At 40.2% G+C, this 27,754-nt stretch overlaps 1 protein-coding gene across 2 annotated transcripts; it reads right to left on the bottom strand.

The window, feature by feature from the left end:
• Positions 1 to 27,754, bottom strand: LOC126063258 (myosin-4). Of its 2 annotated transcripts, none has more exons than XM_049861506.1 (38): positions 27,551 to 27,754; positions 26,692 to 26,835; positions 26,169 to 26,325; positions 25,451 to 25,478; positions 25,243 to 25,351; positions 24,735 to 24,860; positions 24,520 to 24,583; positions 24,277 to 24,375; positions 24,056 to 24,159; positions 22,169 to 22,307; positions 21,465 to 21,583; positions 21,214 to 21,363; positions 20,328 to 20,498; positions 18,528 to 18,837; positions 16,914 to 16,987; positions 16,302 to 16,389; positions 16,101 to 16,218; positions 15,643 to 15,766; positions 15,412 to 15,548; positions 15,028 to 15,283; positions 14,060 to 14,302; positions 13,594 to 13,770; positions 9,546 to 9,691; positions 9,154 to 9,244; positions 8,673 to 9,062; positions 8,040 to 8,166; positions 7,480 to 7,598; positions 7,143 to 7,339; positions 5,519 to 5,702; positions 5,274 to 5,439; positions 5,045 to 5,169; positions 4,465 to 4,773; positions 3,634 to 3,837; positions 1,597 to 1,722; positions 1,337 to 1,507; positions 1,146 to 1,250; positions 952 to 1,047; positions 1 to 153 (listed from the first exon to the last, which is right to left on the bottom strand). In XM_049861506.1, exons 1-38 carry the CDS (start codon positions 27,752 to 27,754, stop codon positions 1 to 3), a joined length of 5,850 nt encoding a protein of 1,949 aa, XP_049717463.1. The 2 variants fall into 2 exon arrangements, with proteins under 2 accessions (XP_049717463.1, XP_049717465.1); XM_049861508.1 differs by having other exon boundaries at positions 24,735 to 24,827.

Here is a 27,754-nt window from a genome sequence, read left to right as displayed (position 1 = left end):
TTACTCTTCACTTTTGACTTTTGTGTGAACCTCCCGGCTCTTCATCCTCAGTTTATTGACCTGGGACTCGGCAATGTCAGCCCGCTCCTCGGCCTCCTCTAGCTCGTGCTGGAGCTTGCGGAACTTGGCAAGGTTGACGTTGGATTGTTCCTCCTAAGAACAGAAAAGCATTTGTGAGGAAAAAGATTTTATATTTTCTAATTCTTACTGCTTTTGTTACTAAATTAGACGTAATATTTGCTTCCAGGATGAGAAAGCAAAAGGTTCTGTTATTTGGTGACATATTTTGGGGGACCAAGACATCCCACAAACTCACCTGTATGAATGAATGGGCTTACAACTCCCCTCCCAACACCCTCTCCCCTGACTGTCTTCCTGGTAAGCTTAAAACGCTACAAGGACAACAGGGAGATCAAAGTTTCAGGGATCTGAATCAATCTTGTTTCTCTAGAAGAGAATTTAAGGAGTAGGTGTAATGGTGGTATTGGGTGCAGAGAGGCTTAAGGAAGTTTTCAGAATTAACAGGATGAGAAAGATAACTTCAGTCAAATGAAAAAAAAAGGCAACCCTTCCTGAAATGTGTTTATTATTAAGTTAAAGAGGCTTAGACTTCAGAGCCCTCATTTGTTCAGGCCCATATGTTGGCTGGCAATTGCTGGTAGTTGCTGGGAGTCGTCAATATTCTAGATACGGAGGGAAGGGGATTGCAACCAAGAAGGATTTCTGTGTTAACACATCTGGAAAATTGCATAAAGAGGTGTCAGCAGAAATGAACCCAGGTCTCTAAGGCTTCAGTAATTTGCGATAGTTTTTTCTCATTTTAAATATTAATTTTTATACCTAATTTTGTATTCATAATTTTGAGTTCTTTGCCTTAGAGAAAGCCCCTTAAAATTCTAAAACTTCACCCTGGATCTGCTCCTGAACCTTTCTTTCTATGAAGATACTCACAGCCTCTTCAGCTTGTCTCTTATAAACTTTAACTTTGGTTTGTAATTTGTCCACTAAGTCCTGCAACCTGAGAACATTCTTGCGGTCCTCCTCAGCCTGAAAGAGGCAGCAAATAGATAGTATTACTTGAAACAACTCATTATTTTTATTTTCTTAAAAGCACTAGGCCTGGAAAACATGAAAAGGCCAGTCACCTGATAAGCGAGCTCCTTTACTCTTCTCTCATGTTTGCGAAGACCCTTGACAGCCTCGACATTGCGCTTCTGTTCATTTTCAACCTCATTTTCAAGCTCTCTTACCTGGATGAGAACAAAGATGTTTCAAAATTTGGCTGTAACTAGCGGGATGAAAAAACTGACAATAGAATGAAATGGTGAAGACCTACCCTGGCCTCCAGTTTCTGGATCTGCTTCTTGCCTCCCTTCAGGGCCAGCTGCTCAGCCTCATCCAGACGGTGCTGCAGGTCCTTCGCCATCTGCTCCAGGTTCTTTTTCATCCGCTCCAGGTGGGCGCTGGTGTCCTGCTCCTTCTTCAGCTCCTCAGCCATCATGGCTGCCTAATTAGGAATAAAACTAAGTGGTTAAGAGAGGCGAGATGGTACATCAACATTCAAGTTTGACCACCACTGTGTTGCCTTCCACTCACATCAGTGATGGCCTTCTTGGCCTTCTCTTCTGCATTGCGAGCTTCCTGGACAACGTCCTCCATCTCGCCCTGGATTTGGGAAATGTCTGTCTCTAGCTTCTTCTTGGTGTTGAGCAGGCCGGTGTTCTGTTTGAAGTTAATAAAAAAGAAGAAAAGGTCATTTAATTATATTATACGCATTCACGTTATCATTTTAACAAGTGTTCACAGGCAGAAATTGTTGATCATAATGCTGTTCAAAATAAAAACCATATCAGAAGTTAGTTCTAAGATTCTGTCTTCTCCTCTTTCTCCCCTTATCTCAGTTAATAAAAATTCTCCTAAATTTTTCCAGGTAAAACTGAATTTTCATACGAAACATATTTGACTAATATCAGTTGCTACTTCTAAGCATAAAGCATAGCCCAAATAACTTAAAGGGTGGTACCATACAGCACCACATACCACATAGCTTGTGAAAAATGGATTTTTAGTTTTTAGTTGTTCATTCACACCGTTTAGCTCCATATTTTAAGTACATGAATAGCATTATTACAGTTAAAAGTATGAACCAAGAATCCTTTATATTTTTGGAAAGTTGTCAGTATTTAAAATATTTAATCAGTTCTGTGATAGTTATAACAAATGAATAAGAACAAGCCTGCATTTTAACTTGATTTTAAAGTTATGTATATAGTATGTGATTTTACCATTTCCATAATGGCTACTTCATATGTTGCCACGTCCAAAATTATACAATAATATGGTTATTTGAAAAAATAGCAGAACATACAGATTAACAAAAAGAATAATATTGTGCTCTCACTACAAAGATTACCACTGAGAGTACTTTTGCTTATCTTTCTGGATGTTTCCTTATATCTTTAATGTAGAAGATCATGACATATATATGTATTTTTTAAATTTTTATTAAGTGGAATTTTACAAATCAAGTCTCTCACACAAAAACTTACATACACCTTCCTGCATACTCCCAATTGCTCTCCCCTTAATGAGACAGCCCGCTCCTTCCCTCCACTCTCTCTCTTCGTGTCCATTTCGCCAGCTTCTAACCCCCTCTACCCTCTCATCTACCCTCCAGGCAGGAGATGCCAACATAGTCTCAAGTGTCCACCTGATCCAAGAAGCTCACTCCTCACCAGCGTCCCTCTCCACCATTGTCCAGTCCAATCTCTGTGCAAAGAGTTGGCTTTGGGATTGGTTCCTGTCCTGGGCCAACAGAAGGTCTGGGGGCCATGACCACTGGGGTCCTTCTAGTCTCAGACCATTAAGTCTAGTCTTTTTACAAGAATTTGGGGTCTGCATCCCACTGCTCTCCTGCTCCCTCAGGGGTTCTCTGTTGTGTTCCCTGTCAGGGCAGTAATCGGTTGTAGCCGGGCACCATCTAGTTCCTCTGGTCTCAGGCTGATGTAGTCTCTGGTTTATGTGGCTATATATATTATTTTTAATTTGCTTTTTTCACTTACTATATTGTGAACATCTTTTCATAACACTCAGTGCATATCTGTGATGGTTGCCTATTAGCCATCGTGAGGATACACGACCACTTATTTAACAAATCCCCTGTAAACAACAAATACTAATTAGCAGTAATGACTGCCTCCATGAATTTGAACTTAAGTTTCTTCTCGTATCCCATGAAGATAGCATTATGTGCGTAGGTAATACAGAAACATTATTTGGCAACCTATTCTCTCACCTCTGTTTTATTTGCCAACTATTTGCAGCTTAAAGTTGTGAAAGACAAGATGCCTGACAGTGTCGTTTATATGATTATTAATAAGTAGTATTCTGTGATTCTCTGTAAAAGTTTCTAGAACTCTAGATTATTTCTCATCAACATGATTATGCCAGCCCATAAATACACTTGTGAGTCAGCTACGCCCCAGTATATACTGATGTCACTCTATACATTTCTCAGAACTCTGTGAAGGGGCCAGTGCCAAGATAGCTCGTTACTTTGTAAACAGTCTTATCCTCTCAAATTGTCTTCAACTGCAGGTAGTATAGTTACTAAACTATAACCCTGAGCCTCACCTGGGTGTGCAGGAGTTGCACGCGCTCACTGGCATCCAGAAGCTCTTGCTCTGCTACCTTCCTGCTCCTCTCGGTCTGTTCCAGAGATGCTCTTAGCTCTTCAGTCTCAGCCTGCATCAGGTTAGCTCTGCGCTCAGCCATTGCTAGTTGCTCTTTAAGGTCATCTTGGCCTCTAATGGCATCATCCAAATGTAGCTGAGTGTCCTACACATAAAGAGAAAAGACTCTTACTCATGGTCCAGTTAAAGTGAACACAAATTTAGGGTCATGTTCATACTTAGGTCTTAATAACTTAGAGTATGATTAGATAGAAACAATCTGTAAGAACCTTTTAATGATACATTCTTTGAAGTCTAGGGCAGAACTCTACTCAAAAGAACACAACGTGATATTACTTTAGATCCTGAATCATAGGAAAATACCATGGCCAGTTATACAGAATTTTGGGTCAGGAATGTATTCTTAGAGATCAGTTAGTCTGACCCTGTTATATTATATATTAAACAAATGAACTCCAGATAGAGTGATTCAAGCAATGTCATGTAGTTAAACTCTCTGATCACTTCCTATCTCACCCCATCCCTCACTGCTTCGTTTTCTCTTCAGATGACAAAGTTTTACCCTGGAACTTCCAGAATTCAGTCCTTTTTCAGTTCTGTGCATGCATTCTACCTACTACTATATCTATTTTCATCTTAAAGTTGCAAAAGACAAGATGTCTGACAGTGTCGATTCGTAGCTGATTTGTAGCATATAGTCCTAAAATGTTAAAATTTGAGTTATGCAGTAGTACTCAGACTGTATGACATCAAGTGTGTTTGCCCAACGTACTTTAAGGATTCCTTGTGTGCTTCTCAGGTTCCTTATTGCCTCAGCAGCCTGGCGGTTGGCATGGTTCAGCTGGATTTCCATTTCATTGAGGTCTCCCTCCATCTTCTTCTTGATCCTTAGGGCATCATTCCTGCTCCTGATCTCAGCATCCAGTGTGCTCTGCATCGACTCCACAGCTCTGAGATGGTTCCTCTTCAGCTGATTGATTTCTTCATCTTTCTCAGCAATTTTTTGGTCAATCTCAGATTTCACCTGATTTAACTCCAGCTGGATACGAAGAATTTTACTTTCCTCATGCTCAAGAGATCCCTGAATAAATGCAAACATCTAGGTTACCTAAAGAGCATTTATATATTTTGCACATCATGATGATTTCTTCAGGAAGGCATTAATAATAATAAAAACCAACCTTCCATACATCTTAATATAGCCTATTCGCTTTGTATTTCCAAGGAACAATTCAGTATTTCTCAATGACTTGCATGCATTTTTCCTTAAAGTTGGCAACGTAATAGAGCTCAGCTGCTATGCCTTTTTTCAGTTTATCTATGGTCCGTAGGGGAGTGAGCGAAGCAGGTACCTCCGCTTCCTCTAGGGCCGCCTGGAGTTCACTCTTCTCTTGATTGATCTGTTTTTTTACTTTCTCCAATTCATGAATATGCTTTCCTCCCTCTGCAATTTGCTCAGTCAGGTCAGAAATCTCCTCTGCAGTTTTAATAAGCAAATACCAAAATTCAGGTGAGGCTTTTGAAAAATTTAAAAGACTCCTCTCTACATTTTTTTTAGATAGAATGATTACAAAGACTCACGCTCTAAGTTCTTATTTTCCCGCTTCAGGGTTTCAAGTTGGTCCAGGGATTCCTCATAGGCATTCTTCACCTTGAACAGCTCAGTGCTGAGAGAGCGGGACTCCTTCTGGGAGGCTTCAAGTTCAGCCTGAGTTTCCTCATATTTTTGTTTCCAGTCTGACAGAATCTGCAAGTATGTTGATATTAAGCCTCTGTAACCAAGAATCATGCCAGTTCCCCCCTAGGGAGACAGTTATGTAGGTCACCTTGTCAAAGTTTCTTTGCTTCTTCTCAAGAGCCGCACAGGCGGCAGTCGATCTTTCCACATCGAGCATGAGATCCTCCACTTCATTCTGGAGCCGCTGCTTCGTCTTTTCAAGGGAAGCGCATTTGGCGATCGCGGCTTCCACGTGCTCTTCAGCATCCTGCAGACGCTGGGCCAGCTTCTTCCTGAAGAGTTAGTTTGTGTGACCAAGAGCAGAATCAAGGTTACCACGGGGGACTTTATAAAGCTGCTGACTAGGAAGCTGTATTTTCCTCAAGATTTTTTTTCTTTTATGTCCACCAGTTGTTAAGGTTTTTTTTAATATAGCTTCTCAATACCCATTTCATCTCTTCTAGAACAGTATTTTCTCCAGTGACTTCTTATGTTTATCACAGGAGTTATCAAACATATTCATGAGGTCATTGTATGTGTGTGTGTGAGACAGACAGAGAATGAATAAGTAGGTGAGCTGGGTGAGCAAGGTGAGGGTGAGGAATAAGTGGTAACTGTGAACAGGAGCCATATCATCAAAGGGTGTTAGCATTGAATGGTCCCTTTAAATATCTTCTGTGGTCCTCTCTATTTTAGAAATGAGATACCTGTGACCCAGAGCGACATGTCCAAAGCCATACAGCTAATCAGTAACTTTCAGGGTTCGGTGACCCCAGACAATAAATGTTACCCCATTATTGTTCTTGCCAAATATTCTCCCAAGTCTTTTTCGCTGCTCTCTCTACCAGTCCACACTCTTACCTAGCACGTTCCTTCTACAACCACACTCTTACCTAGCACGTTCCTTCTACAACTACACTCTTACCTAGCATGTTCCTTCTACAGACTGCTTGCCAACCCTCCTCTGTTTACTTCTAATAACTACTGAGATAAATTTAGGAAGGCTTTTTTCACTGGGAACATATAGTTATTTTTCTTCCATGTGTACCTTTCATGAGTTTTGTCCCACAAACAATATGAATACTTATGCCTTGAGTAAGTCATTGATACTGGTTGTTAATTAAATGATGACAGGGTATGATAGTCCTATATGGAACTTTCAATACTCCAGTAAGCAAAAACTGGTTATTGTTAATTATAATATCCATAACAATGTATTTGATGGTCTCAGTGTCTCCATTTTTTCTTACTTTAAAAAAAAAAAAAAATTGCCATCAAGTCAATTCCGACTCATAGCAACCCTATAGGACAGAGTAGAACTCCAACATAGGGTTTCCAAGGAATGTCTGGTGGATTCAAAGTGCCGACCTTTTGGTCAGCAGCCAAATTCTTAACCACTTTGTCCTTTTTCTTATGTTAAGGGAAATTAATGCTACTTAATTCATAAGAGGTATGCTGATAATTACTAGTTCGTTTTGGAGGAAAGAAATTTTAAGATGCTGTTTGTGTTAATAGACCAGAATGGGAGGAGGGCTCTCATCTTGTGCTACTCTCTACTTGGCATACACTGGGATGTAAGAAGAAAGAATATGTCGCAACCTGCCACCCTACAGTCAAATAGCCTGAAATCCTTCACCTACCCTCATGTCTAGAATATTCCTTTTCCTCTCTAATTTTCCTGGGCTGTTTTTTTAACTTTTCTTTCTTTCTTCCCCCTCACTAGAAGTCCGTACTTGGCGTCCTCCAGCTCCTCTGTGCGCTGGATGGCATCCGTCTCGTATTTGGTCCTCCACTGGGCAACCTCACTGTTGGCCTTGGACATTGCCCTCTGCAGTTCGGCTTTGCCTTCCTGCTCCTCTTCATATTGTTCCCGTAGCAGGTCACAGTCATGATGAGCGGACTGTAGGGCATGGGCCAGGGCATTCTTGGCCTAGACCAACCAAAACATGTGTGATGTAAGTTTATCTTGATTGATATTTGATTGACAATTGATATTGTCCATATGAAGTTCGATGGCGGGTCATGCTGTTCAGTTTAAGCAATTGAAAGTATGAACTGGAGAATTCTCACCTTAGACTCTTCTTCTAGCTGCCTCTTTAATTCTTCTACCTGTTGTATATATGCTTGTTTACCTCGGGATAGCTGAGAAACCAGAGCATCTTTCTCGTCTAGCTGTCGTGAAAGTTCACCTGTGGAAGACAAAACATGAACAATTTAGTTCTGTTGTCCAGGTAAAGAAAGAAAAAAAAAAGAAATAATATTAGAACTCCCTTATTTCATGTGATTAAAAAAAATAACTCAAGAGCTTTAGTGCTTTCGAGAAGGTTATTTCTTGCTTTTCCAAAAATTTCTGAGCTTTCTTTGATATTTCAGGATTTGGAGCTTTTTTTTTTTTTAAGTAATGCCGAGACAACAAAAATCTTCTCAGCCAGGGAGCTTCTTTTTTTCCCCTAATTATCGCTTAGAGTCATTACTTTCTAGCATCACGTTGGAAGGATGAAGGAGTAAATAAGAAGTGATAAGTGCATATACATGATGCAAGGAATGATTTGTGTTTGATAGACAGATGCAGGTGGAGGCTCTCCTTTCATTCTTCACCTCCCCCAAACCTGACTGTACTCGTTACTGACCTGATTCTGTGTGTAAACGTGCCTTCTGGGTGGACAACTCATTTATTAAGCGTTGATGCTCTTCTTCCTTTGATTTCACTTCACTGAGCTGGTCCTCTAAGGTGTGGCACATTTTCTCGAGGTTTCCCTGTGGTGGGAGATAGAAAAAAGGAAAAAACAACACATTTCTGTTTGCCAGTCTGGGATTTGGAGATCTGTAACTGCTTGCGGAAAGGTGCTGAGTTGTATGTACGGTTCTATCTACTTAGAGCCCTGCATGGTACTTTGGAAGTACTAGAGACACATCATTTTTGACTAAATGAATAAGTGATAGTCCACATTAGATTATTTTCTTTCGGAAAAAATGAACATTATTTAAGTTCTGCCTTGTGTAGAGTATGGTTTTTCGATAAGTCTGTTTTCCTTGTAATTGCATTTTTCATGTGCTAGTAACAAAGTTTAAAGTGATTTCCACAAATAAGAGATGAAGGCTGAAATGATTCAATGCGATACAGTAATACCTATTAGGAATAATTTTAAAATTTGAGATGACACCTATATTTTGTGCAATTAGACTGAAATACAGACATATATACACTTGATCATTTTGAATCACTGCAATTAAAGATGAAAAGGGGACAAGTTAATAAAGACCTTGGCTTTGGAGACAGTCTCCATGTTACTAGTAAGGTCATCAATCTCCATCTTCAGCTCACTCTTCTCCTTCTCCAGCTTCTGTTTGACCCTCTGCAGATTGTCTATCTGCTCCCCGAGCTCGGCCACGCTGTCCGCGTGCTTCTTCCTCAGGGTGGCCGCGGTGGTCTCATGCTGCAGGGTGGCCTCCTCCAGGTCCCTGCGCATTTTCTGGAACTCAGCCTCCCGCTTCTTGTTCAGCTCAATCTGGGTGGAAGTCGCCCCTCCAGCTTCTTCCAGGCGCTCACTGATCTCCTCCAGTTCCCGGGAGAGGTCAGAGCGCTGCTTCTCGGCTTTGGCCCGGGAGGCCCGCTCTGCCTCGATTTCCTCCTCTAGCTCCTCAATGCGGGCCTGGGATTGAGTGATATGTTGACATTAGTGTAATTTCATGGCAGTTTTTGTTCCTATAATGATGCCCAGGAAAGGTGGAGGTTTTCCTTACCTGTAACTCCTTGATCTTCTTCTGCAGCTGCATACCAAGGACCTGTTCATCTTCAATCCTGCCTTGCAGATTGTTCATTTCAAACTCTTTCCTGTTAGAAGAGCAACACATTAAAAAAATTAGCTCATAGTAAATTCTTTTAGCAGCCGTCTTTTCTATGTACAATTGAACTTCTTTATATCGCTGTTATTGAGATTGAGTAGTGTAAACTTTACTGGTCAATAATGTGTCACAGCACTGGGTCTGGGTAATGTGTGATTTTCATCAAATAAAAAAGTCAAAGATGGCCTTATGCATTTTTTGGCATGCACTGGAATAATATTCTAGAGACATTTCAAAACATATTCTACCTGAATTGTCAACAATAATTAATTGAATTATAGCATACTTACTTTTTGAGTTTCTCATCAAGTTGCTGTTTGTCATTTTCTATATCCATTGTGGATTCTTGGGCCAATTTTAGGTCACCCTCCAGTTTCCTCTTCGCTCTTTCTAAGTCCATGCGAAGTTTCTTTTCTTGTTCCAGAGATCCTTCAAGCTAAATTTGTAATGGATTTTATTTATTTGATTTTTAAGCACTGAGCCCTATAGCACTAGCCTTCAAAGATATGCAAGAGAAATTTAAAAGGCACAACAAATAGAATGAGAACTTGAGTTAACATTTATAAAACCCGTAGATAAAGGTTCATAAACATCAGTGATGGTTTCATGCCACAATTGTTTATTTCATCTTAAGGTAAAACGCCACTACCTGTCTGTCAGTTTGTCATACTGTGGTGGCTTGCTTGTTGCTGTGATGCTGGAAGCAATGCCACTGGTATTTCAAATACCGGAAGGGTCATCCATGGTAGACAGGTTTCAGCAGAGCTTCTAGACTAAGACAGACTCGGAAGAAGCACCTGGCAGCCTATTTCTGAAGAAACTGGCCAGTAAAACCTTATGAATAGCTGCAGAACATTGATATAGTGCCAGAAGAGAGCCCCTCAGGTTGGAAGGCACTCAGAATATGACTGGGGAAGAGCTGCCACCTCAAAATAGAGTCAGCCTTAATGATGTGGATGGAGTCGAGCTTTGGGGATCTTCATTTACGGATGTGGCACAATTCAAAATGAGAAGAAACAGCTACAAACATCCGTTAATAATCGGAATGTGAAACGTATGAAGTACGACTCTAGGAAAATTGGAAGTTGGCAAAAATTGAATGGAATGCATAAAGACCAATATCCTAGGCATTACTGAGCTGAAATGGACTGATATTGGCCATTTTGAATCAGACAATCATATGGCCTACTATGCCAGGAATGTCAACTTGAAGAGGAATGGCATCACATTCATCATCAAAAAGAATATTTCAAGATCTATCCTGAAGCACAGTGCTGTCAGTGATGATATCCATACAGCTACAAGGAAGACCAGTTAATTTGACTATTATTCACATTTATGCACCAACCACTAAAGCCAAAGATAAAGAAATTGAAGATTTTTACCAACTTCTGTAGTCTGGAATTGATCAAACATACAATCAATATGCATTGATGATTGCTGGTGATTAGAATGTGAAAGCTGGAAACAAAGAAAAAGGATCAGTAGTTGGAAAATAGGGCCTTGGTGACAGAGATGATGCTGGAGATCACATGACTTTTGCAAGACCAACAACTTCTTCATTGCAAATCCCTTTTTTCAGCAACATGAATGGCAACTATATACATGAACCTCACCAGACGGAATACACAGGAATAAGATTGACTACATCTGTGTGGAAAGAGACAGTGAAGAAGCTCAATATCATCAGTCAGAATAAGACTAGGGGCCGACTGCAGAACAATCAATTGCTCGTATGCAAGTCCAAGTTGAAGCTGAAATAAACTAGAGCAAGCCCACAGGAGCCAAAATACAACCTTGAGTATATCTTACCTGAATTTAGAGACCATCTCAAGAATAGATTTGAACACCAGTGACCAAAGACTAGACGAATTATGGAATGATGTCAAGGATCATCATACATGAAAAAAACAAAAGGTCATTAAAAAGGAAAGAAAGAAAAGACCAAAATGGTTGTCAGAAGACACTCTGAAAGTTACACTTGAACATAGAGTAGCTAAAGCAAATGAAGAAATGATAAGGTAAAAGAGCTGAACAGAAGATTTCAAAGGGTGGCTTGAGAAGACAAAGTATTATAAAGAAATGCACAAAGACCTGGAGTTACAAAACCAAAAGGGAAAAACACTCAGCATTTTTCAAGCTGAAAGAGCGGAAGAAAAAATTCAAGCAATTTTGGAGGATTCTACGAGGAAAATATTGAACGACACAGGAAGCATCAATAGAAGATAGGAGGAATACACAGCCACTGTGCCAAAAGAATCGGTCGATGTGCAACCATTTAAGGAGGTAGCATATTATCAAGAACTGATGGCACTGAAGGAAGAAGCCCAAGCTGCACTGAAGGCATTGGTGAAAAACAAGGTTCCAGGAGTTGACAGAATTCCAAGTGAGATGTTTCAACAAACGGATGCAGTCCTGGAGGTACTCACTCACTGATGCCAAGAAATTTGGAACATAGCTACCTGGCCAACTGACTGGAAGAGATCCATATTTGTGTCCATTCCAAAGAAAGGTGATCCAACAGAATGCCTAACCTATCAAACAATATCATTAATATCACACACAAGAAAAATTTTGCTGAAGATCATTCGAAAGCTGTTGCAGCAGTACATCGACAGAGAACTGCCAGAAATTCAAGCTGAATTCAGAAGAGGACATGGAATGAGGGAGATCGTTGCTGATGTCAGATGGATCTTGACTAAAAGCAGAAAATACCAAAAAGATGTTTATCTGTATTTCATTAACTATGCAAAGGTATTTGACAGTGTGGATCGTAACAAATAATGGATAATATTGAAAAGAATGGGAATTCCAGAACACTTAATTGTGCTCATGAGGAACCTGTACAGAGACCAAAAGGCAGTCATTCAAACAGAACAAGGGGATTCTTCACGGTTTAAAATCAGGAAAGGTGTGCGTCAGGATGTATCCTTACACCATACATATTCAATCTGTATGCTGAGCAAATAATCCGAGAAGCTGGACTATATGAAGAAGAACGTGGCATCAGGGTTGGAGGAAGGCTCATTAACAACCTACAATATGCAGATGACACAACCTTGCTTGCTGAAAGTGAAGAGGAGTTGAAGCACCTCAAAATAAAGAAAACAAAAATCCTTACAACTGGACCAATAAGCAACATCGTGGAAAATGGAAAAAATATTGAAGTTGTCAAGGATTTCATTTTACTTGGGTCCACAATCAATGCCTATGAAAGCAGCAGTCAAGAAATCCAAAGACTTACTGCATTGGGCAAATCTGCTGCAAAAAACCTTTTTATAGTGTTCAAAAGCAAAAATGTGACTTTGAGGACTAAAATGTGCCTGACCCAAGTCATGGTATTTTCAGTTACCTCAAATGCATGCAAAAGCTGGACAATGAATAAGGAAGACCGAATAATTGATGCTTTTGAATTAAAGTGTTGGTGAAGAATATTGAATATACTGTCATAGACTGAATCGTGTCCCCCCAAAATATGTGTCAACTTTGTTAGGCCATGATTCCCAGTATTGTGTGGTTGTCCTCCATTTTGTGATTTTCCTAGGTGTTATAAATCTTAATCTCAGCCAGTGGTTAAAGAGGATTAGGGTGAGATGTTAACACCCTTGCTCAGGTCACATCCTGATCCAATGTAAATAGAGTTTCCCTGGGGCATGGCCTGCACCACCATTTATCTTACAAGAAAAAGGAAGCAAGCAGAGAGTTGGCGACCTCATACCACCAAGCAACAAAAGCCAGGAGACTAGCACATCCTTTGGACCTGGAGTTCCTGCACCGAGAAGCTCCTCAGCCAGGGGAAGGTTGATGACAAGGGCCTTCCTCCAGAGCCGAGAGAGAGAGAAAGCCTCCCCCTGGAGCTGACACCCTGAATTTGGACTTGTAGCCTACTAGATTGTGAGAGAATAAATTTCTCTTTGTTAAAGCCATCCACTTGTGGTATTTCTGTTATAGCAGCACCAGATGACCAAGATATATACCATGGTCTTCCAAAAGAGTGAACAAATCTGTCTTGGAAAAAGTATAGCCAGAATGCTCCTTAGAAGCAAGGATGGCAAGATTTCGTCTCATGTACTTTAACATGTTATCAGGAGGGACCATCCCTGGAGAAAGACATCATGCTTGGTAAAGTAGAGGGTCAACATAAAAGAGGAAGACCTTCAACAAAATGGATCGACACGGTGGCTGCAAAAATGGGCTCAAGCATAACAGTGATTGTGAGGATGGCGCAGGACCGAGTGGTGTTTTGTTCTGTTGTATATAGGGTTGCTATGAGTCAGAACCAACTCTACGTTTCCTAACAAAAACAACAAAGAAAAACATTTTGTTTTTCAAACTTACATCATCCACTTGCTGTTCCAGCTTGGTTTTCACCTTGGTCAGGGTGTTCACTTTGTCCTCCTCTGCCTGAAGATCATCCAGCGTCTGCTGGTGGGCCTCTTGGAGGGCTTTCTTCTCCTTGGTCAACTTTGCGATGGTTTCATCCAGGCCTGCCATCTCCTCTGTGAGGTTTTTCACCTTTTAGATTTGAACAGTTGACAGGAATATTAATGATATCCTGTTGTGTTGAAGAATAACATGGTAATTTTTTAGGACAATGTCAGCCTGAGGTAGAACATGGAAACTAGAAGTTAAAACAGGCCTGTGTGGCTGAAATAAATAGGAGATGATGGTCAGGGTAAATAGATGGAAATGGTGGAGACTAAGAAGAAGACATAATATAACAGTATTTTTCTTTCATATTCAACAATTTTGGTTAACCTTTCAATTACAATACTTTGGTCACATATTAGTACTTGATTTGTACCTTGTTCTCTGTGGCATGTTTCTCCTTTTCAACCTTGGCCAATGTCAGTTCAAGGTCATCTATGTCTTTCTTCAGTTCTGAACATTCATCCTCCAGTTTTCTCTTCTTGGCAGTCAGCTCAGCATTGATCTCTTCCTCATCGTCTGCCCTTTCAGTTAGCTCTTTGATTTTGACCTCAAGTTGGATTTTGGTTTTGATCAGCTGGTCACATCTTTCTTCTGCATCAGCCAAGCCATCTGCTTCCTAGAGTGGGAAATAAACATTTTTATTTTTCTAAGCTATATGTGCACAACAATAATTTATTAAGAGGGAGAAACTTCAATGACTTAGTTTGGTCAACATGTTTTCCAACTTTTAAAAATAAAATAGACCAAATTTTAATAATTTCAATCTACTGGTTAAGTATAGTAACAAATTTCTTCCAAATATCCACATGTGGAAGGCTAAATCACGAAAACCAAACTTTTGGCAAAAATTTGAGATTTATTAACCTTTGCTACCCTGGAAAAGTTACATATTCATTCTAATACCCAGTTTTCTTACATTTAGGTGGAAGTTTGATTTAGCCTTTTTCCTGCCCTGATAAAAAGAACATAATTTCTATTTTATGTGTAAAAATATTTACTACGGAGAGAATAACCTAAGAGAAGGTTCTATAAAGAAAAGAAAATATCTAGGGGTATTTTTATGACTTTCTCACTGTTGACCAAACTATGTATGAATATAAATATGAGTATATACAGCATAATACGTGACTGCAACTATTGCTTCTTTAGATCTGAGGCTTAGTATTTAAAAAAAAAAAAATTTTTTTTTTTAATAGGAAGGGCAAATTGAATTATAAACAATGTTTTAGTGGTAACCGCCTATTATAAACTTCAACTGAAAAAAAAAAAAACCTCTCAGATCCAGTCAGCCAGTAATTGGATAATAAGGTGTGGCTAAGCTGTGAAACGTGTAATACTCACAGATTGAACTTGGAGTTGCAAGTCATTTTTCTCTTGTATCAGAGCTACCATTTTTTCTTCCAGCTCTTTCCTTTTTGCCTCTGACTTAGCTAGTTCTTCTTTGGTTTTCTCAAACTCTTCCTTCATGGTGGCCATCTCCTTCTCGGTCTCCGCACTCTTGAGGAGGGGCTTGATCTTGAAGTACAGCTTCATCCAGGGCCAGTGCTTGACGTTCATGAAGGCACGGATATTGTACTGGATGCAGAAGATGGACTCTCTGTAGGAGTACAAGAAATGATGAAAATAAAAAAGAATGTGGAAAGTGACCGTACAGTCAACAAAAGTAATGATCACATTAGATTCAACTATGAAACTGTGGAGGAGGACTTGTGCCTAGTCTCTCACCTCCTCTCCATCATCTTCTTGAACTCCACCCTCATCAGGTACCCTCTGCACAAGGCTTGAGTGCGTGTGATGAGTTGAGCCAGCTTGTCATCTCGCATTTCCTCTAGAGTTCCCAGCAGACCAGCTTTAAAGAAAACCTTGCCAAAGAACAAGTAAAATGTATAATTTCCACTCATGAGAAAGTCCAAAGATGATGAAATTATGATAGATAAAAACTTCAATTGGTGGTACCTTGGTATGACCAAATTTGTACTGGGTATGGTCAATGTCAATAGACCCTAGAAGTTTCTCAGAAGCCTTCTTGCTGTCAATGAACTGACCCTCTGGGATAGCACTTGCATTTAGTACCTTGTATCTGTCAGAATAAAAAGAATATAAAAATGTGGTTTTCTTCCTTAAAAAAAAAAAATGTAGAACTCTGGGTAGCTATCAATGAAAGGACCATGACTTGAGTTTTAAAGAACAAAATGCTGTTAAAAAATCAAACAGTGCTTTACATAAACAGGGAAGATATAATAAAAAGCTTTTGATAATATAAACCAGGTCGTTTTCTTTTATGATCGCCTTTCAAATAATTTGCATTTCAGTTTTCAAGGAAAAGTTTAAAAATGTTTGAACTAAGTGGTGATTTTGATAGGGACTGTGACGTTGAAAGGGAAAAATAAAGGATAAACAAGTGAGACACAAACCGCTGTTTGAAGTCTGCATAAAGGATTCTGCTGGGGAATCCCTTCCTGCAGATGCGGATGCCTTCAAGTACACCGTTACACCTCAGCTGGTGCAGCACGAGTTCATGTTCCATGGCACCTAAAGAAAAAAGATATGTTTTCTATATAACAGTTGAATGAGAAGTCATACTGGAGTCTATTTGGATATCACAAATATCTTACCAGGAGTTTTAGTTTCATTGGGAATGAGACAGCGCACGAAGTGGGGGTGAGTGCTCCTCAAGTTGGTCATCAGCTTATTTAAATTCTCCTATAAAACCACATGAAACATTTTAAAATAATTTCTAGTTGCATCCACGTGAGAGCCTCTACCAATGATCCATAGTGGACCGTGCCACCATTTCACATTTTTTTTTTTTAATCTCAATGAAAGACAAATCATGAAAGCCAAGAGGAACCATACAGGTAGAGTACAGGATAGGAAATTACGGGTTACACAAAAACCAGTCAACGTTGGTAAATTATTCTGACTGCCAGTCAGAGAACATTTGCTTTGAGACTTTGATCATATGGAATAGATTTAACTGAATATAGTGGTTTGAATTTCATGTGAAATTTGTTCAGTATCAGATCTGCTAGATTTGAGGCTTCAATTGGTAATGTTTCATTCATCATAAGGCTTGATTTGAAGAAACACATGGTGGGTCTTATTTTTGTTAAAAATTTTGACAGCATTTTTCACGGTCTTTTAGTGCATCATTACTTTCTTTTTTACAGTTATTATTAATTTTTTTTTACAAAAGTACTCCGTTGGAAATCAGGACTATACTGTACCCTGAAAAGAGCAGACACAGTCTGGAAAGAAGAGCCCTTCTTCTTGCCACCTTTCTTTCCACCACTGCCAGCCTCTGAAAAAATGAAATAGAAAAATTAAAATGATTTGCAACAGCTGTTTAAGTACTATCCATACACATCAGGACTGCCAAAATTCCCTCTGCAATTTAAAGTTGCACTAATTCATGTATACCACCCCATCCTTCTTTCCATATCTCGCCTCCTTCAACTATTGATCAAGAGTGCGTCTGTTCTAACTCCTAGTTCATGCGTAGTGTGTGAGGTCTTAAAAGCTTGCAAGTGGCCATCCAAGGCACAACAGTTGGTCTGTATTCACCTGGAGCAACAGAGAAATAAGGAAAGTCAGGAATAGGAGGAGGATATGCAATGTGTGCCTCCATGAACAACTATCTCCTTTGCCATGAGACCAGAGGAACTGAATGGTGCCCAGCTACCATTATTGAACATTTTGATCAAAGATTCCATAGACGAATCCTGATTCAAAGGGGAAAGTGCAGAACAGAATTTCAAATTCTATGGACTCCAGACTTTCTGTAGCCATGGAGGGTGGATGAACCTCTAAAACTATTGCCCTGAGATTATGTTTAAACCTTAAGCCAAAAACATCCCCTGAAGTCTTCTTAAAACCAAAGAATAGGTTAGCTAGTAAAAAAAAGGTCTGCCTTGAGTATTATGCGCTTTTAAGAACTAACTGTATGGGATCAAATTGACAATAACAACTTGAAAGATCAGGGGGTAGCGAGTTTATGTTAATGGGGAGGAACAACTCATAAAAGGAGGGTGAGAATGGTTGCACAACTGGGAGAATGTAATCAGGGTCACTGAATTGTACATGTAGAAATGTTGAATTGGTATCCGTTCTAAACATAAAGTTTAGAAAAAGAAAGAAATTATAAGATTCTGTTCACAGTATAGTCATTCAGGGAAAAAAAAGATTGTGGGTGAAAAGGGTAGGTTTTGTGTGTGTGTGTGTGTGTGTGTGTGTGGAGGGGGTCTGGGACTGTCCTAATCCAAACAGGCAAAGTCTGTTCCCTTAAGTAAGTGCCCAGGGGATAGAGCTTTAATGCCTCCATGGTGCATGACCCCAGAGAACAGGCAGAGTTGCATGCCTGGGCCCCAGGTAGGTGAGCTTCTGCAGGCAAGTCTTATTTCCTGTGTTGCTTTTGCTTCTACGTTGTCACCTGTGTTTCTGGTCTACTTAAGAGAACAGAACTTCTAGTTCCTCAGGTACTAGTACCCTGACATAGGACTGCTTCATCTTCAACTTAGCTGGATCCTTGAAGGAACAAATGCTATTAAAATTGTAAAAATGAGTTATATGATCCTGAGCAAGTCGCTTGACCTTTCTGAATCTCTCCTTCCTCATTGGTGAAATGAGACCATGGGACTAAGTGATCCATAGTATCAGTCTGAGCTCTGAAAGTTTATGAGTGTAGGACTGTACCACACTTGTTAAATATACGTCCTTTCATTGGATGCATATTGGTCAGTATTCTCACTGTTAGGTTTTTCTATAACTACATTCTGTCTCTGGTAAACAGTATATTTATTTTTTTATGACTCTCGGAACATATCAATGCTATTGAATATTACCTGGTTCAGCACTTTGTCCCCCAGCGAAGAGGAAAGCCAGAGTCTTCAGTGCAGACTTCTGGTACAGCCCGACCACGGTCTCATTCAGTGGGTCCTTGTTCTTGTCAAGCCAGCCGGCAATGTTGTAGTCCACGGTGCCAGCGTAGTGTACCAGCGAGAAGTGGGCCTCAGCCTTGCCTTTAGCAAGCCTGGGCTTCTGGAAGTTGTTGGACTTTCCAAGATGCTGTTCATACAGCTTGTTCTTGAAAGAGGTGTCTGTGGCCTTGGGGAACATGCACTCCTCTTCCAGGATGGAGAAGATGCCCATGGGCTAAGAGTAGGAAAAAAGGGATAATTATGAGTCCCTCAGAAAATTACCCTCCAATAGCTTGTAGACTTGGTGAAACCTGAAAATACAGTGTTTCAAAAGGTTTGGAATGATAAGAAATTAAATAGGTATTTTATTGCTTCTGCTACTGACACGCAAAGCAATCATTACGTACCAAGGATATATGGGAAATATGTCTACTAAGGAGACTCAGTTAAAAGAAAAAGGGGGTCTATCTCTGCCATTTGGTGACCTGTATGTTCAAAGCATAAAATTAAATTTCGGAAGCATCATTTCAAAGCTGAATTCTTTATTCCATAAATATGTATATCTGAATACTTTCTTCCCTGCTGACAAAGTAATTTCCTTCACCTCAAATCTGGACACAACACAAGCGTGAAGAGAAGAGAGATTAGGTGTAACCACTAAAAATGATCCATTCCCGGGGGAAGAGTGCGTCTGAAGTCATATCATTAAGACTTTTTGTACTTTAAGCTATGCTTCCACCACTGGAGTTCCGTGACGATAATTAGGTTTGCCGCTTTGCTTTCGAAGCAGATTGACTCTTTTCTGTAGTGCATTTGACAGAAAAGATTGAAAGAAATTTCAACATGGATGATTTCATTTCAGTCACAAATTGTCTTCCAAAAACTATTTTGATGGTCCAGAAATGGAAATAATAGAGAATACCAGTGCCTTTCCTGAAGACTGTATCGTTGTCATGCATAGTAAGGAGATTATATCACTAAATGAAAATATTATTTTCCAAGTTGGGCAGACCTAGTCTGCTTTTACACTCGTATCTTTCATATTTTTCTGAATTTTGACCTAAGTATTTAAAGCTTCTCTAGATGGCAATGGTATTTGTGTCTGCTTCCCATTGCTTAGGGTAAGCTTCACACATAACCTATAATTTATTGGTATCAATAGGTACGTGTTGAGCTCTCAATACACTTTTCAAAATGTTTAATGATTGATGGGCTTGAACATCTCCATTTTTGATATACCTATTGCTCCCCTCCTTGATAATGGGGAATTTGGGGTTATTTTTCAGGTAAAGTCATAGAGAAGTATGATATTGATCCAGTAGTCGTCACGAGTAGAGAAAGAAGGGCTAACTTACCAACCTTTCAGACATCTTGACGTGTCCTGCCCTGACACACATGAAGGATGATGCATGCACAATACACTGTCATAGGTACCTCATCACAGGGCTAATTAGAATCCTGGAGGACTAGCTGTAATTTCACCCCTTTCTCTCAGATGCATGAAATCATGTAAGAATAAAAGTGCGGGACAATGAAGTTACTAGAGGGATAACTCTGAATCTGTGTGTGTATGTGTGTGTGTGTAACCATTTTTTTTTTTTATGAACTATGCACTTTATTCATCAGTAACAGATCACAGAGCGCCACTGCTCTGAGAGACTGGTCCTTTGAAATTTGGGATTGAAGTGAAGTTTATGTTTTGAAGGCTTGAAAAGTTATACAAACCTTCTCGATGAGCTCAATGCAGGCGGCCAGGTCCATCCCGAAGTCAATGAACTCCCACTCGATGCCTTCCTTCTTGTACTCCTCCTGCTCCAACACGAACATGTGGTGGTTGAAAAACTGTTGCAGTTTCTCGTTGGTGAAGTTGATGCACAGCTGCTCCAGGCTGTTGAACTACAGGAGAGGATAAATATAGGAAACAACTGAAACTTAAGTATTTGTATCTACAGAACAGCTACTAATGTTTTCTTCTGTATTTAAGGCATGTTGGTTTATTAAATTACAGACATTCAGACTGTTTTCTTAATATATGACCTAATTTTAAACAAAGGAGAGTTGACTCATCAAATTCTTTGTTTTCCGAAGTAACTGCATGAAATGATGCATATTAGGCAAAATCTTGCTAAATGAGAATGTATTTTAAATATTGCGTTCAAAAAAACCAAACCCACTGCCGTCGAGTCGATTCCGACTCATAGTGACCCTATAGGACAGAGTAGAACTGCCCCATAGAGTTTCCAAGGAGCACCTGGCGGATTTGAACTGCTGACCTCTTGGTCAGCAGCCGTAGCACTTAACCACTACACCACCAGGGTTTCCAAATATTGCCTTAGCTTACTTTAAAAAAGAGTTTGTATAATCTGCTTGGATGCAGGATAGATTTGGGATATTTTAGCCTCTCATGGACCGTTCTTTGAGACCTCCAGACTTGAAAGAATAAAATTCTCTCTCTTTTCTTCCCTATTGTTTTTGTATCTCTTCAAAAACTCTCTTTCACCATGAATTCCAGTTTGTACTTTTTGTAAAGATAATTTTGAATCCTCTAACAAGATCGATCAAATGGCCGGTGGTTTTGCAGTTAGTAATCTTCGGTCAGTTCACTACTCACATCAAAGATCTCGAAGCCAGCAATGTCCAAGACGCCGATGAAGTACTGCCTGGGCTGCTTGGTGTCCAGCTGCTGGTTGATGCGGGTCACCATCCACAGAAACATCTTCTCGTAGACGGCTTTGGCCAGGGCACCCACGGCGTTGTACACCTGCAAGAAGAGTGGTAGGTTAGGTTTTTGAGTTCGAAACAATGATGAACCCTTGAGTCTCCCGTGGTTCAAATGAATCATGGGGCTTAAATCATGTTTACCTGTTGCACAGTCTGGCCTTTTGTGACGAACTCATTGCCAACCTTCACCCTAGGGTAGCAGAGGGCTTTGAGCAGGTCAGCAGAGTTGAGACTCTGGAGATAGGCTGCCTTGTCAGCAACTGAATGAAAAAGAGGAGAACGATGGCTTACACAACTTGAAATGTGAATGATGATGACAAAGAAAAAATGTTTTCCCAAAGAGTAATCCATGCCAATGTGGCGACATCTGCCATTTGTTTATTATTGCTCTAAAAGTATTCACCGTTCACTGAACACTGTGCACTGCTCACTTTAGTCATTTGTGGCAAAGATAATTTGGAGCTTGGGGACTAGATGCTCTGTGTGATATTTAAAATGTAGCTAAAGTAGAGCACAGACAAAAATAGTTTGAGAAACCCTAACCTAAAGAGCAGTGTGCACACAGATTATTCACTCATTTTTCTGTATATAAAATGGGTTAAAAATGTTTTAATCAAATAGAAAATATAGCTTACAAAAAATCAACGGAAGTATGGAATGGGCAGACATCACATCTCCACAGATCTGCTCAGTCATGTAAAACGGCAAACAGTGTGTCATTTCTTTTCTCTAATATTATTTTCCCCTCATTAGATAGGTCAAGGAACGCAAAACCGTGATCCCTGCTCCCGAGGGGCTGATGGTGTCAGTTCTGTCAACCGGAAGATACCAACAGGGAGTGTTACCTTCAGTTCCATCTGGCTCAGCTTGCTCTTCTCTTTGCTTTTGCTTGAATTTCATGTTCCCATAATGCATTACAGCCCCTGTGAGCTTGTAAATGGCCACCTTTTCATCTGCGGTGAAACCCAGGATGTCCACAGCACTCTGTTGAAAGAGTTGAAATGAGCTCACTTCACAATCGTCATCATAGCCAACTCCCTCAGCACACCGGGGCCCGCTCCCCCCTTGGTCCTCATCATGCCTTGCTGTTTCCAGAAGGCACTTGCATTCCTCACCTTTTTGATTCACATAGCAACATTGAAAAGTACGTGTCAGTCCTCCTGTTTGAGCCATGTGGACAGTAAAGGTGTGATGTGACTTGTGCACACCTACTCAGCCAGGACTCAGAGCCAGGACTGTTGATGCCCTAACCAATGCTTTCCCCATTTCTCCACACTGATCTGGCCTTGCTCCCCAGGCACTCGCTCCTCATTGTCTCTTGGCTTTCCTTGCTTCTTTTCTCCGTCTCATAATTCTCCATTTGCTCCTTCCCCTAATGGTCCTAGCCATAATCACCATCTGCCTTCCCACTCCTGTGGGCATGAAGGATGCAGATGGAAAGAGGATGTGAGGAGAAAAGGAATGGCCCTGAGTTTTTCTCCAGGTGCCTCTCTCATATCAGGCCACATCTCAGCCTGGGAGTGGATTAAACCTGGTCATGTTTTGGGCAGGCAAGAGACATTGGCAAAACATCTCTCTCCTTTTAGTCAAATAGTTCGTGGGTGTGTGTTTGGTTTTCCCTCAGATTTTAATTTTCTTCTCAGTTGCCTGTGTTAAGCTTTGAAAAGGCTTATATTATGTGGACAGGCATCAGAGAAAGTAAAGTATTTTATTTACCACTTTTACCACCTAAGCCTCTTTCCCTAGATTATCGCCTTTCAGTTCCAGCTCACTAACTCTGCCTACTTCAGAAACTAGACATTATACAGAGGCCTAAGAACAAGACTGCTACATTTTTGTTTAACCTCCCAGACTACAGAGCATTTCATAATTCCATATAACTTTTGGATGAGGAGCATATAAACATAATAATAAGTTATAGGGAGTAAAAGCTGATATTTTTAAGGTAAATGCATACAAATAGTTTATTGACTTCTTGGAAAATAATATTTTAAAAGAAAAACAATTTGCAAGCAACTTCCAACCTCATCTTGGGAGTGTTGGAATATCCCTACTGGTATTAAAATAAAAAATGATTAAAGCAGATTGACTATTCAGAAATTTAAAAGAAAACATGAAATATGTATAAAGTATATGTAAGAAAATAAGCCCGAAAGTACTAGTCCTTATTTTAAAAAAGGGTGGGTATCTATAGTTCCAAAAACCAATAGAAGGGCTCATGGAATCCCCCAAAAGGTATTTTTGAGGTAGACAACCATTTCTGCTAATGCCGCATCGAGGGGAAAGGGCTAGACCAGAAGGTCCCAGAGGTTCATTTGAAATATAGCTCATGTTAACATCCGACTATAAAGGAACGTAGGAATTTCTGTATCCTGTTACAAAACATGTACAAATATTGTAGCTTTTCTGTGATTTTTGGGTCTGGAGTCTGGCATAAATTCAAGAGAAACATCAATATTGGGGTACAAAAATTAATATAAAATGATAAGAAAGAATAAAAAAAATTAGCTAAGGAATGCCAAAGTCCTGAAGTTTATTACAGTCATTTTCAGCTCTCTAACGCATGTGTGAGGACATTGAAATGCCCTGTAGTTTTAGTCAGGGATAAGAAATCCTGAATGGTAGTATTCCCTATTTGCAGCCTTTTGGCCAATTCTGCCCTTTCTAATAGAAGAGATTGTTGTATACTGGAAAACGAATTTGCTTTTTCCTGGGTTGTACATATTACTTACATCTGTGGCCATCAGTTCTTCCTGGTCATCAATGCTGGGCACGGTAATTTCACCTTGACTGACAAAGGCGAAGTCATATGGATTGGTGGTGATCAGAAGCATTTCTGAACACATGGAAAAGGACACACAGAGATAGTCACTTTGATCATCAAAAACATTTTGGAGGGTTTCATTGGAAGGGCTGTTATTCTTCCTTCGTATAAATCAAAGATGCTTCTTACCAATAAGCTCTGGTTTCTTGTTGGACATGATCTGATAAAATATATGGTAGCTTCTTTCAGCCTTTAGCTGGAAAGTAACTCGAGACTTCTCTAGCAGATCTGGAAAGACAGGTTACGCATATTTGAAAGAAAAGGACACAATGAAAAATTAAATGCTTGAAAAGTTAACATAATAAGAATAAGATTTTCCCATTTGTACCCCAAAGAAAAGGATTCTCAAAGTCACTAATATTTGTAACTTACATGTTTCAATATCTGCAGAAGCCAGTTTGCCTGTGGCGCCAAAATGGATCCTGATGAATTTACCCTTAAAAAGGTAAAAGAGGATTACTGTATGTATTAAAAGGCAGAACATACTTCTTTAGCTCTGGACCAAATAGATGGGAAATATATTGATACCACATGTACACAAGTGCCAGTGCTGATTCTCACATTAGAAGGAAGAACAAGAGACTTACAAAGCGAGAAGAGTTGTCATTTCTCACAGTCTTGGCATTGCCAAAGGCCTCCAGTAGGGGGTTGGCACTGATGATTTGATCTTCGAGTGTCCCCTTAAGAGAAATTATGAGACAGTAAAAGAAATGCTAGAAAAGATGAGTTGCAGTCTGATAAAATACCTCCGCGTTCACTTCCTTCCCTTCGCCTTCCCCCTTCTCTGTATACTTTGACTTTTGGGTAAGGCTTTGTAAGGTGAGTGAGAAAGAGGACAAACTGAGGCCAGTGACATGGTCTTGATTTGTATATCTCTTAGGCCTACTTTTCGCCCCTTATAAATAGTTGTGAGAACTTTTGCCCATGAAACCTGCCAATACATTGTCCTGTCCCTCTCCATCTCACAAGCCCTTCCAAATATTATTTTCTGAATTCTAGCATCGCACGCAGTTGTGTTCTATGGTTCTGAAATACCATCGTCAAAATTTGAAAAACAATTATTCCCTCTTGTCCTCAGATTAATGTCAGACTCACCTGCATTTTGCCAGGTTCCTCCTTCTTTTTCTCCCCAGTAACTGCAATTGTTGCAAAGTACTGGATGACACGCTTGGTGTTCACAGTCTTCCCTGCCCCGGATTCTCCGCTGTCAAGTCCAAACATAAGAAGAAGTAAGAATCGGAAACAGTGGTAGCCACTACAGCGATCAAAACTCAACAGAAAGCAAGACATGAAAACTACATACGTAATCAGGATTGACTGGTTCTCACGATCTGTGAAAGAGAAACCAAATATCATGTTTAAAAAACATACTTAGCACATAGATGAAATCACTCCTTGTAAACTCAAAATCGTCCTTTAAGTACTGTGTCAATTTGTGCTTCCCTCTTCACAACATTCTTTTTAAAGTAAGTAGCCAAAGATGTGCTCATTCATCATGGTGTTTTCTCCTGTTACCGTTAATGTGATAGAATATGTAACGCATTGTTTCATCGTATTGTCCATGAGAATAATCTGTCGGTATGCATGAGTAACAGTTTCGGGTTCCGTTCAGTCACTTAGTTGATAGTTCAGAATCCTGTCATGTTATACTGTCCAATTCAACATTTCTTATGTTGTTCCTGTTCACTTACCACTGTGAGATTTCAAAGCTTATTTTTAGGTATAAGGTGATGATATTTAAGGTATAACTAAAATGCAGAGTTGGTGCCTAGAGTTGGTTAGTTGTGAGTTGGAATTACCATTAATTAATTTGGATCTTTGTATACAAATCTAGGCAAAATTCCCTGTATTTTTGGAAGTGGTGCATTTTATCCTGAATGTATTTCTCCAGTTTTATTATTGCTGTTATCATGTTTGTGCTGAACATTTTATTCTTAAAGTACTGAGAGCCTTATGTTTTCTGTGTAGTCAGTATACATTTAACAAACGACTATAAAAGTTGTAAGTAGTTATGGACTCACCAGTCAGCATGAACTGATAGGCGTTGTCAGAGATGGAGAAGATGTGGGGTGGGGCCTCCTGGCGCTTCTTGCCTCGGTAGGCCGTCACCACCTCGGGGTTATACACCGGCAGCCACTTGTAGGGGTTGACGGTGACACAGAAGAGGCCTGAGTAAGTCTGTGGGAAAGGATAGGATGGCTCAATAAGCAGTCACCTCATTAAGCAGCCTTGAAAATACCTCCCTAAGTACAAAGGGGTAGAGACCCAAGCACTGTGTTGTTTCTCGTAGGCTTAATGGTTTCACCGATTTTTGCTCCCCTCCAACACCTCCTTGCACAAGATGCTTCAGTTTCCCCCTGTTTGAGTATTTAATAGATGGCCTTTCACATGTATGTCTGCAAGTACATCACAGTTGGTAATGCTAACCAAATGACTGGCCTTAACATAATATTGCAATAGAAAAAACTGGGAATAATGCCTTGAATGTATTCACTAACACAGCACATGGAGTTCGTGAAAAACAATGTCGAGGGGGGCACTCACGTAGATCATCCAGGCTGCGTAGCGCTCTTTGAGGTTGTACAGCACAGCGGGCTCGTGCAGGTGAGTCATCATGGCCATGTCCTCGATCTTGTCATATTTGGGAGGATTCATGGAGAAGACTTGATCTTCCTTAACTGTGAGGGTCTATTAAGAAAAGAAGGAGCCAGCGGGTATCAACTGAGTAGTAGAAAAGGTACTGGCATCACTAGGAGGTCCAGGGGGGTGCAGACCACACCAGGTGACACTCTCAGAGGGGGTGACACCGAAATGACTGTCTCTAAAATTTGTGTGCAGTGTTTCAGCGGGACTTTATTATTTTTACAGAAATATCTTTGTAGTTAGTTATAACAACAAAAACATTCTCACAAGCCCAGCTGACATGTATCAGTATACCTACAAGGCTAAAACCCGGTGCCGAGTTACTCTTTGAACCTTCTAGTGTGCTCAGATCAGAGCTGTCGTTATTCCCTGGTTACAGTGACGCCTGGAATCCTGTGGTTCCTCTGCACACCCTACAAGCAGGGGCTGCTGTTTCTATTGCTGCCAGTGTTTGTGTGGTCATTGATTGGGTCAAATGTTCTGGTGTTTTAGCTACAATAAACTTAGTGTAAATTAGTATTTGTGAACCTATATCAGTAACTTTTTTGAGAACAAAGTAGTAATTAAAGGAAAAGAAGGAGCGATAGATGAGAATTAGACGATTTACAAGTAACATTAGTACAAAAAACATTACTAAGGATTCTGTATGGTCTGGTACAGGAGAAGGTCCATGGGGGGTGACACTATGAGTTACCGCACTGGGTGACACCACTGAGAAAGTTATACGTCCCCTCCCCTCCCCTCTTTCTATATTACTTACAGCACCAGCTTCAGTTTTTACTGTCACTTTCCCTCCTTCCCTGCTCTGAACTGTACTTTTCACATAGGACTCCTTAGCATCCACCACAAAGACAGAGTTCTTGGCGTCAAAAGGCTTGTTCTGAGCCTCAATGCGCTCCTTTTCAGACTTTCGGAGGTAAGGAGCGGCCTCCCCAAAAACGGCCATGTCCGCGTCGGAACTCAT

This window comes from Elephas maximus, chromosome 19 (genome assembly GCF_024166365.1).
Source record: "Elephas maximus indicus isolate mEleMax1 chromosome 19, mEleMax1 primary haplotype, whole genome shotgun sequence".
Taxonomy (NCBI): Eukaryota; Metazoa; Chordata; class Mammalia; order Proboscidea; family Elephantidae; genus Elephas; species Elephas maximus.
Note: the sequence above shows the minus strand (reverse complement) of the source record. Positions and strands in the feature narration are given on the sequence as shown.